The 12469-nt window shown below is 35.2% G+C and overlaps 1 protein-coding gene across 2 annotated transcripts in view; it reads right to left on the bottom strand.

The window, feature by feature from the left end:
• LOC111147848 (branched chain keto acid dehydrogenase E1 subunit beta) overlaps positions 1-12469 on the bottom strand; it is a 235381-nt gene that overhangs the window by 63543 nt on the left and 159369 nt on the right. For both annotated transcript variants that reach the window (XM_022504098.1, XM_022504099.1), the window contains exon 9: positions 5661-5747. In XM_022504098.1, coding sequence (XP_022359806.1) covers positions 5661-5747 — 87 coding nt within the window. The remainder of the gene's footprint in view (positions 1-5660; positions 5748-12469) is intronic.

Genomic DNA, 12469 nt, shown 5'->3' with positions numbered 1-12469 from the left:
CAGGACCCTGGGATCATGACCTGAGCCAAAGGCAGAGGCTTTAACCCACTGAGCCACCCAGGTGCCCCATGAAAAATATTTTTAAATTAAAAAAAAAAAGAAAAAGAAAAGGTCAGAAAGAGTTGAGGAAAAATAGAGTTCATTTTGAGACAAGCTAATTTCCAGAAGCTGGTGAATATCCATGTCCTAATGTCCACCTTTTCTCAGTCTCATGTGAAAAATCCTTTCAAATTAACCATTTTCTCATACAAATTTCTTATCACTACCAAAACTAGCAGGAAGTTGAAATTTTTAGTCTAATGCTCCATAGGTAGAGTAAGTCCTGAAGGTTTTGAATTTGAAAGTTGTAAGACCAACCATTGGTCTCAGGTTGGGACCACCTGAGGAAGAATAGGGGAGACAAGGGCTGAAGGGGGCTCCTTGGATCCATTTACACAACTGAGCAAAGAAGGAAGGGCCACTGGCATGATCCGGGCAAAGTGAAGGACCAGCAGAGTATAACCTGGAGGTAAGTACAAATTCAAACAGTGGCGTAACCACCCCAGCCTTGATGCATCCCTAGAAGGACCCAGTCTTTGTTTCCTATCTATGGCCATAGAAACCGCTGGATGAACACTAAACAGGCTTCCAGGCAAAATTCCACTTTAAAAAGAGTCCATCTTCTATTTGATCACTCTGTGTTAAACTGTTTTTTAAAGTTCTGGCTCCATGTAAATAGATTTTGGTATAGAAGTACACTTCCCTGATTGTTACATCTGTTGTTGTTGGCAAATGCCTTGCATTGTTGGTTTAAAAAAAAAAAAATTTTTTTTTTTAAATAAGACTCTAAAATTGCAGTAAACTATTCATTAAATTACTACTCTGATAGCTTTCTCTGATGATTCTTACTTTACAACGTCATAATTTTAATTAAACATTTTCCACAATGATAAAAACTCAAGACATGTAGGAGTTCTCCCACTCCTTCAGATTGATGTTTTCAAGCAGTGTTAGTAAATTTGGTAGGAATAAGAAGTTTATTTTTTAAAAAATCCTCCCGTAGAATCCTTTCTAAATGAAATGGTAAGAAAAGCAAAATTCCTTTACTTGAAAATTATGAAAGTTTCCGTTTACACAATGATTTGTGTAAACCCTATAAAAATCCTCTCAAAGTATTAAAGTATGATTACCTTAAAAATATATGTCAGTACACACAATTTCTGAGTTCTTTTTCTAGGAAAAGAGACCGCACAGAAAGGATGGAACAATGGTATGGAAACTTACCATCCTCTCCAATTGGACTCTTTATTGCAGACTTATTGCTTCCATGTGTTAAAAAAATAAATAAATAAAACCTTTAAGTCAACCCCAATCCCTAAAATTTTTGGCGTTCTTATTAAGCATTGACTCCAGAAGGGAAAAAAAAAAAACTCAGAACTTTTTTTTTATCACAAGCCTATCAGAGTCAAGATTTATTTCATCATTATGGGACTGTGTTTGAAATTAATAATAAAGGTTGGTTTCTCCAAGGCTTAAAGAAATTATACTATTTAAAGCTGCTAAATACCATACATTATTTGGCCTTAATATTCAAATAAATAATGCCTATTTTGAACATTGCATTCTAGCGCATATAATATAAATTAATGAGAGGACTATCAAAATGGATGAGGTTCACACATTTCTTTTTGCACAGTAATGATTGTTTTTAACCTGTGTTACATAAAGCTGAGGAATATAAACATCTATAAGTAAATTATAAAATTTTCTGAAGCAATGAAATCTTTGCTCAAACTACACAATGAATTACCCAAGCTCTGTGTCTTTGCACTTTTCTACAAATCAGGGTGCACGATGGAATGCACAACTCCCTAAAAGCAACATATCTCCAACTTTCAGTGTATGTCAAATGAAAGAAGGAAAAAGTTCCCTCACCCCCAAAGTGAGAACAGATGGGAATGTAAAATTAGATGAGAAGAGACAGTGAAGCTTTGGATGACCGACCAAGAAATCTTCCCCAGGGGTGGGGGGCCAAATATACTAGACCTTGGTTTGTTCTGCCTCTCAGTTAACTTCCAAATTCAGTACAATAGGAATGCAAAGCAGTTCTTAGATTCGATGCATTGGTTTTGGTTTCTATAAGCATTCATATAAATTTCATGAAGAAGTTATTGACAATCCATTTTTTAAAATGTTATGTTTAATCATTCCTGTGAGTTTAACATGACTTTAAACTAAGACTGTTAACCGTATTTTTTTAATAAAATAAATGGTTTTAGGAAAAGAGACAATGGACATGAACAAACAAGATGTGGAAAATAAATTCCCTGTATGATGGAAGAGCCATCTGACATAAATTGAGAAGTTATGTAAATAAAGTATGAATACATTTCATATTCATTCTTTTCATATTTTATCTGTACAACTAAAAAAAAAAACCAACTTAATAGTAATGCCAGCAATACTTCCTACACCTAGGAGAAAAATGTTTTGCTGATATTCAATCTTTTTTAGCATGATATCACTTTTCTATCTAAAAATACTAACTATAAACTTAAAAGAATACTCTGTATAGTGCTTTATTATCTTCAAAATTTTATGTTTAATATGGGTAATAATTTAAAATTTCGGGGACACTGAAAATGGTGCTCTCAGATTCTAATGTATTTAAAAACAGTAGTTTTATTGTGAATCACCATTCTCTTAAAATACTGTGATATTAAGAGCTATTTTTTGTAAGATTAAACATGATCCCCTGAAGAACTACCAGAGATCTTCCACAAAATAGTGCTTCTGGAACAGATTTCTGGGTATGTGTTGATTTTTACATAAAATTTACATTCACTGATACAACAGTGAGAATAATTCAGTATTTTAATCAATTTATAGACCACTCTCATCCATAATTTCAAACTTGTTTTCCAAACAATGGTAAGTTCTCTGAGTACCTTTTCCCTGGTGTCCCAGAAAACTGGCTTTCAATATCTTAATCCCGTTTTATCTTTTTTTCAGACCTTACACCATAGTTTATACAACAAGAAGAAATATAGGAATATGAATCATTCCAAGTTGTGAAAGCAACTGCACCTCACACTTAAGTAATTTCAGTTTAAACAATCCAAGGGTGCTGGTAATACAACAGAGGTTGCACTAACAGGGAATGAGGCCTTCCATTAAAAAGATGATCAATATAGGACACTGCATTTAGTTGAACATGTGCATGAAATAATTAATGAAAGGCAGGATTTATTCTTCAGATCACTCTGAGTATGTGCAAATGTTATTACTGAAAAAGGGAAAAAAAGTCTCTCAAGGTATCTCCCCCTGCCCCTTATCAATACATGAAAGCCACAAGTATCAAACATCTGGGGATACTGTGTTGATTTTATTAAAATCCATTTTCTCTACTTGACTTAAGCAGAAAGTATTTTCAAATTCATCCTCATACTAATAAATCCAAATACTAATCCCCCAAAACATCAAACGCAGATCCCTCTACATTATTGCCTTAATTCATTTTATAGTTAGCTGGTTAAATTATTTTTAACATGGAACACAGAACATTTTATAATAAATTTAGAACTTCTATCTTCCTCTTGGGGCTCAGGGGAACTTTGAATAAAGAATGCATATGCACAAACTCAATATTTCCTTAAGACTCCTGTCCTAGTTCCAGATCTTCCACTCTCCTCTTAAACTGGGTGAGTCAAAAACACACCCTGGACAACCACCACTAATGTGTGAAAGGAATCAGGTCAGATTAGGTCACGATTTCCCAGGCTGACATCTGCAGACACCTATGGGCAGATTCTTGGGAGTCAGAGAGGGTTACAAGGTGTGTTCATGTTATGCTATAAATATAATTATATTTCGGATAATCTCGTTCACAACTTTTACCCCCGATCATTATCACATAATTTCAGGATCTGATTTTAACACAGTGATTATGATCTTGTTCGTGTGAGTCTTTTGTAATGACTGTGTTTAACTCTAATAGGTTGTTCCTCAAACTGAAATTCACAAATGTATTCTTGAAGCCTGATATTTTTCTGTTAACCCATGTCCAAGTACTATTCAAGACCAACAGACACTAAATTAGATGATTTCTAATTCTTTTCCAGTCTGAAAAAATGTTACACTGTACCGCAGCTTACTAATAATTTATGGAGATCCAGCATAAGCACACTTAGATAAAGAGTACTTCATAAGAGGAGTTATTTCTAATTCTGTGTTTACTTCTTTTCTTTTTACATTTAAATGCAAATGAAATTTTTGAGATAACAAAACAGCATTCAGTGAGCAGAATGAATAAGGGTATCAGATCAAAGTTCTCTTACCAAGTCACTATCATTTTAAATGATTTAGTGCATTATATACTAACTAGGAGTCAGACAATTCCAGTTTCTTTTTCCAGTTTTGCCTCTGACTTGAAATAGCATCTCGGTGTTAGAGTGATTTGTTTGTGACGCTCCCCCCTTTTTTTTTAACAAAGTTAATCCATTATGCTACTCAATGAATAAAATGCACAATAAATACCAGACATTCATATTACATAATAAGTAGTATGATCCAGAATTTAATTTATATAATAGATTTTTTAAAAATCTGTAAAACTCAAATATTTGCTTTTCTTAATTTTGTTAGTGACAATATAAATAATGTATAAAATAACAGTATAATTTTTGGATTATATAGATCTAGTTTTATGTTTAAATCTGCTTCATCTAATTTTAAAATATTTACAGTGTTGTCAATCTGCACTTAAAGAGATAATTTATTGGTAGAAATCATTGTTTAATGGTTAAAAAGTTTAACTTATAAAAACTTATCATTATTCATATATCACAATCTTATATCAAATTTTTAAACTATTCACTCTTGAAGGAGTTCTCAACTTAACATGTTTCTTAACAAAAGAATGATCTTAACACCAGTAAAGAGAAGTAAAATGTTTGCAAACTGCAAAGATATTCTGAATTTAAAATGTACATATTTTACATTTAAAATAGTTATTGAATTTTTAATTTAAAAAATTAGGAAAATGAAACTCATTTAAATCATCTTATTCCTATCTGTGATATAAATGCAAACAAAAGTTTAAAAAAAAATTCTTCATAAAGCATTATGTGGGATTTTTTTTTCCCTAACTTGCAGCAGTTTCTACTGAATACTTTTTAAAAGAAAGTTGTGAACCATTTCTAAAGCATAACATAATTTGATTATTAATTAAACTAACAAAATCACTTACTGATTTTGATATTATTTATTGAATTTATATTGTTAACTTTTGACAGATGCATTTCTTTTTTAAGGGGAAGTCTGTGAAAATCTAAGATCAACATATTGCATAATAAGTTTAACTTTTATCAAAAGAGAAACAGCATATTCAGATTTAAAAGTTTTCATTTCCTGTTCTTCTAGCAAATATAACTAACATTAGTTTTGTAAACTCATTTTAAACTTTCTTCTTCCTATAAAGGAATTTTCAGCTTTTATTACTTCAAGATTTCTTTTCTAGAAGATGTAATTAGACCATTAACCGAAGGACAGTGAAGTCGAATGGAAAACGTGCATTTCCAGAAAGTGCACACTTTTATATATTGTGATAAGTAACCTTTTTCCTTGGAATAGACAAGTGCAACTGCACAAATGTTAAAACCAGTGCCAAAAAGTTACTCTACCTGAACCGTAGAGCTGATCTCTGATGCAAAGCCGCCTGTCAAGGGAGCCTCATGACTGATTAGCAGTCGCCCTGTTTTGATCACAGACTGAAAGAGGAAAGGAAAATCTGATGTTGAAGAGAATACATATTTTCAAGTATATGATGGCAGTTTTGATTAAGGAATAAAAACAAAGTATTTCAATCTAATAAATAATTAAAAGTTAGTAATACAGTTTTATGTCAAATAAGTTGTAACTCTCACTGCATAGTTACTTGATATTTGCACTGTTACAAAATTTTCCAATATAGTTTATAACCCTACTACAAAAGAAAAATGGGATTTGTCATTCTGTCATTAAAAGGCATTCCATTATAAAATACTTCATTTTTTTTTTAAAGATTTTATTTATTTATTTGACAGACAGAGATCACAAGTAGGCAGAGAGGCAGGCAGAGAGAGAGGAGGAAGCAGGCTCTCCGCGGAGAAAAGAGCCCGATGTGGGGCTCGATCCCAGGACCCTGGGATCATGACCTGAGCCGAAGGCAGAGGCTTTAACCCACTGAGCCACCCAGGCGCCCCTAAAATACTTCATTATAAAATACTTCTGTGTTACAAACTAAATTACTGTATTTCACATTTTTAATCTCAAAATCATTTTTTCTTCATATTACCTTAAGAATGAAAGTGTTTTTGGGGTTCACTTTTGGGTGTATTTGCATATAAACAAACAGCCTTGGGAAATATTGTTTTGTGGAGAAGGAGCACATGAGAATAGCATGTTAGAGCTGTAATGCAGGAAAAGTTCAAGCTTCTAGATCTTCAAGGAAACCTAGCAGGAGGAAAGCACTGCAAAAGTACAAGGGTTACAGCCGTTTTTGTTCGTGTGCATTAAAAACTGGTTAACCACCACAACTCCATTTTCACATAGAAAATGTCACAAACAAAAAGATGTACCCTCCATACTGGCTCAGTGTGGTTGTTCACCCAGCATGATATACTCCGTACAATAATAAATCAAAAAGAATAGCTTATGATATCATAGCAGGATGCCAGCTGTGTTGGAAGGCAAAAAATATTAAAATCAACAGCAAATTACTGCTTCAGGTATGTTGAATAATTAACATGTTACCAAAGAGCTGGGGTAATGTCTCTGCTACATGTCTAGTAACTTGATATCACCTTTCTTAAATTATACATTAATATTTTGTGAATAGAAGATCTTCCAAGCAAATATATGCATATAAATTAAAAGACTGCCTTCATTCTAAGCAACTAGAGTTTAAGATCTTAAAAGGAGCAGATGTTAAACTCCAATTATGGCCAGTAGCCATGATAAAAATAAGTTATATCTACTGAATATACAGTGACTTAAGAACATAAAATTTTATGAACACCTTAATGAATACCATCCCCACCCCCCAGTGAAATGCGAACCTTGCTATACTGGTACTTGGATTTTAAGACTGTGATGAATTATGCCATTTACGAAAATCACAAGTTAAGTTTTAATGCACCTGGTTAGAAATATACAGAGACAAGAATAGTCCACAATCACGGAAAAAAAAAAAAACCAAATGCGTTCTCAAAGGACTCTCTAAAAGAAGTCCTGACCTAAAGGACTTCCAGTTAAAAAAAACAGATTTGACAACTAAACCTTTCTTAACACTCTGAAGCCCAAAAGTCTGCCAATGTATAAGTGTCCAAGGATGACGTAGCTAAAAATCCATCCCAGTTAGAGGATGCATCTTAAATCCCGGGGAGGTAGAAATGAGAAACTTCTATAAAAATGCTACTGTTACCTTAAACCTCCACACAACAGAACTGGTATTTTTTATTTGAGCTGAGTCCTATCCGAGATCGAATGACAACCTTCAGAATGATCCCTGAAGGCCAATAAGCAACAAAGGGGGAGAGCCTGGCTTCCTATAGCCTGCAGAATATAGTAGGGAAACAAAGCAGAGACGCAGCCAGGACAAAAGCTTCCAACCCCTGGAGTTCGTGCAACATGATGAAATCCAGAGACCTCCTGAGTGTCCTTCAGCAGAAGAAAGGCTAGATAAACCAAGAACAGCAATACAGTTGCATTATTATGCAGCCATAAAAAAGACTGAGGACAAGGAAAGATGCCTATGGTAAATGAACTGATAAAATGAGCAAACTGCAGAACAACATAATCTCATTTTTACAAAAACAAAAACAAACAAAACAAAACAAAAAACCCAACCCACGACAGCCATGGGGACACCAATATACATAGATGTAGTCCAGAGCCAACATGTGTGAATAGTCTGGAGGAATTCATTCCAAACTACCAAAACTTGTTTCTCCTAAAGACGGACAGTGAAGGAACTGTTGGGAAAAAGACTATGTAAGAAGTATTTTTATATTATTGCAAGTACTCCCAGTAAGTCATTATTAAGTAAAAGCAGAGCCCTTGAATTATGGCTGAAAGTAACAAGTACACACTGTGTTGTAGTTATAATCTCCTTAAAAAACCAAAAAAGGTTTTTGTTTGTTTGTTTTAATGATACTTTAGGAATAGCTTCCGAAACAAGAGAAGCCTAAGGTCCCAAGCTCCTGCAGCAAATAGGCACACTAAGAACACAGGGAGTCAGCCTTCTCTGCCAGTCTCTGTAGACTGTGCTCCACGGCAGGATGACGGCCAGCTCACCTCCTGGCCCTTAAACTGCTGGATTCTAGACAACATGGTCAGTAAGCTCTTAGCATCAGAGAACATGATGCTCTTCAACACCTCTGTACATGTATTGTGTACCTGTGTGTTCTTGGATCAGGAGTTCGGCTGACAGTTACAGAAGAAATTCCAGAAATTTCTAAAACACCAAGGACTAAAGGGTAGATACGATGAAAAAGTAATAACACTGCGAAATTATTATGACATAAAAACCAGTGAGAGACAGTGTGGCAAGAAGAGAAGAGTCAGAGATAATGATCATCATCAACTGATTATCCCATAAATTGCTATGTGCTAGGCTGGGAGCTAAGCATTTCAGACTGATTACTGAATTTAATTTGGAAAGCATCTAAGTTCACTTTTGCTTCTTAAAGTCAACTCTGATATCTGAAAAGTATTAAAATGTGTAAAATAAAATTACAACAAAATTCTGAAGAATGCTAAAATTAAGAAGTGACAGTGATATTTTCCAAGTCATATCATCAAAGAATTAGCACATATCATTAATGATTGAGTCTATAAATATAGTTCAATAATTTTGTAAGATATAATTAAATTTAACTTGGTATGTGCTTTTTTATCATTCACAATTTTAACTTAGTAGAATTTCTGAAGATTGGTTCTTCTCTATACTCCTTTAGAAATTATTAACACTTTGTTAATATTATGACAATGAGATCATCACAAATCTAGAAAATTAGAGACAGTTTTACTCTATTCTTTGTGATTCAATTAGAAACTCTGATTAAATTACATGTTTCTGGTCAACTTCAACAGGCATTTAATTTTCACACATTTAGGCAAAATGATACACAACTGCCTGGTTATGTTGCTAGCCGAATTTAGAATTTTGAGGTATTTAGTAAAAGTTCACACGGTGCCTTTTAGCGAGGATGGCCGTTAACCTTTTTAAAATAACTAAAGATATAAATACTAATAATACTTTGAAATTCATTTTCTTTAGAAGAAATTTTTGTTTCAAGTTTTCTTCCGAGATAAACCTATTTTACTTAACACTTGAGGAAAAAAAATTTTTTTAAGGGCTTAAACAACTTTTCAATATAAAAAGCTGAACCTATCAGAGCCAGGAAAGATCACATAAGCCTGGCTTTTCCAGTATCTGCTTCTTCAACTTTTTGCCACTAAGACCTGCTCCAGGATCCTGGCCTCAGGCAGATGAAGCACCAGCCGAGTTAGAGGCAAACAAATGGCACCAGGGAAAGCTAAGCCAATTAAAGACAAGGACCGTGAATAACTGTTCTCTGTATCCCCTACCGTGAAACAAAAGGGCTTTGTTTCCTACCACGGCTCCAGAAGATTTGTCAAGAAAACTTTAAAAGCAATTCTGGAAGGCTAGGAGTGAAACAGACTGTGGCTGCTAAGTCAGTCAGCACTGGTCGGCCCTGGATTTCTCTTGTGGAGTCTCACTTTCTCACTTTCTCCCTATTTCAGTTAGCCATCCCCTCCCCTATCAAAGTTTCAATAAGGAACACAGGGCAACTTGGCCAACAGCACTCATCAAGACGCCCCTGTTCCTATGGGACGCTGACAACACCTTGTGCCCCGTCTGGCCACTCTGTGACTTTTTCCCATTGTCCGTCTTCTATCCAGACATCATCACAAGTGGCTATCACTTTGCATTATCTATGCAGGATATCTAGTACAATGCTCAGAAAATGGTAGACACTCAAGAAAAGTTAATTAGATAAAAGCCTATTATAAAATAATTTCATTATATTAAATATGTCCCACTGAAGCTATTTATTGCTTTCTGAGCAAGCTCCATTTTGAGATAGGGCAAAAGTATACTTCAGCACATCCTGCAACAATTTAAACATGAAATAATAGACTCCAAACTGAGGATATTTTAATGTAGATTTGACAATAAGATACCTGTGGTAAGAGCAAATTGCGAAGTTACACGCCGTTAAAATGACTACACAGATTTTGGCTGCCCAAACATTAGACATATGTTTTAGTGAATGTAGCCTTTAAAGATTTTAACACGATCCCACCAGGAAAACTGTTAAGCTGTCTTTCCAGGAGAAAATGATACAGACAAGCAGACCATTAGGCTTGCATATGCCTGAATATGTAATGCTGACATTCAAAAAGCAAAAAATAAATATATTTTTTATTTCTTCCTCAAACTCCATGGCAAGACTTTCTCCCACAGAGCACTTCAACCTGACCAACACGATGTTCAGCAGCTGATTCTGACTGCTGATAAGAAAGCAGGAAAGTAACACCTGGGATAGGCAATTTACAGCCCTTTTCAACATTTTCTATCTGAATATATACCTAATGAAAAGCAAAAGAAACACCCAAGCCAGCCTTTACCACCTCCCTTTGAAATAAAATAGTTAGAAATACATGTAAGCAAAAGTCATAGTAAAATCATACACCTGTGTTTCATTAATCAAGAACGTATCAATCAATATTTAGACACTCTAAAATAATTCAGAACATGATTTAAATTAGGCTTCAAATATCACTGCAAATTCATTACAGTTTTTGAAATGTTTTCTTGTTTAGTAGCCAAATGCATTTGAAAAGTTAGCCAGAAAAACTTCACAATTAATCACAGGCTAGCGAATGTATTCTAATATGCCCAGCAACTATTATTAATCAGCCTGATCTTTATGCACAGACCATGGACCGGTACGCCACTGGAGAAATACCAACGCTGAAAGAGAAAGAACAGTCGTGAACTCCAAGAAAGTTTGGAAAAGTCCACTTTGGCAAGAATATGAGTGATGGGGTTACAAATATTTTGCTATTGTAGGAAAGTGGAATGAATGGAGAAAAACTAAATCCTAGGAGCTTTATCACCCATGTGGAAAAAAGTAGGTAAAGGAGCAAGCAGAGCATAGAGAATGGAGTAAAATCAACAGGAAAAGAATGAGCAAATCATACTAACAAAGACCTGAAATGTCCGGGAAAATTTCAGACATCCTCACTAGTTCATTCCTGCCTGAACTCTTCGTATAAATCACATCTCAAACACTGAAGAGTCTAGGACAAACTGCTTTTGCAAAAATTAGAAGTAGACATCTCTCTGAAATTACATTAAACTGTGTCAGGTAAACATGTTTCTGTCAATCAACCTTACCTTTCTGGCTTGTTTCCTTAGAGTCCCTCCAGGCTCGGGTCATGTCAGGCCAATCACTACTCTGTGAATGTGACCCATGCTTTCCCGCCTCTGATTTCCTTGCCCAGGTCGGCAGGCATTCTATTCCTCCCTCAAGACCCATCTCATACAACGCCTTCTTCCTGGTTCCCTTCTTCATGTCACATCATATACATTCTAGGAACCACTTCCTAACAGAATCTGAAGAAGCTGACAATGCAAGGGTATTCTACGAAACATAAAACTAGGGTACAAGGACAAGGGTCAAGTACTAGGGTCAAAGCAACAGTCAATTGCTACCTCTCTTAGGAACACTAGAAATTTGCTTTGTAGGACAGCTCTGTGTACATCTGTCATTAGCCTTTCCAACCGCACTCAAAATCACAAATTTGAACACAAGGACTATTTATACTTATGTCTATTGCCAAACACAGCATATGACAAATAAGCATTAAATTGAGCCAATAATGGGGCGCCTGGGTGGCTCAGTGGGTTAAAACCTCTGCCTTCAGCTCAGGTCATGATCCCAGGGTCCTGGGATCGAGCCCCACATCGGGCTCTCTGCTCGGCAGGGACCCTGCTTCCTCCTCTCTCTCTGCCTGCCTCTCTGTCAACTTGTGATCTCTGTCTGTCAAATAAATTTTTAAAAATCTTTGAAAAATAAAAAATAAAATAAATAAAATAAATTGAGCCAATTATGCTTGTTTTATTATCTTGGGACCAGCATATATATTAGTAAAACAAAACATTTTGAAAAAAATACTTGAGGGGCACCTGGGTGGCTCAGTGGGTTAACGCCTCTGCCTTCAGCTCAGGTCATGATCCCAGGGTCCTGGGATCGAGCCCCGCATCTGGCTCTCTGCTCAGCGGGGAGCCTGCTTCCTCCTCTCTCTCTCTCTCTCTCTCTGCCTGCCTCTCGCCTACTTGTGATCTCTGTCTGTCAAATAAATAAATAAAATCTTTAAAAAAAAAATACTTGAGCATCTTTTTGTTTTTTGTTCTGGG

The sequence above is a fragment of the Enhydra lutris genome, unplaced genomic scaffold, assembly GCF_002288905.1.
Source record: "Enhydra lutris kenyoni isolate GAN:26980312 unplaced genomic scaffold, ASM228890v2 scaffoldscaffold17, whole genome shotgun sequence".
NCBI classification, from domain to species: domain Eukaryota; kingdom Metazoa; phylum Chordata; class Mammalia; order Carnivora; family Mustelidae; genus Enhydra; species Enhydra lutris.
Note: the sequence above shows the minus strand (reverse complement) of the source record. Positions and strands in the feature narration are given on the sequence as shown.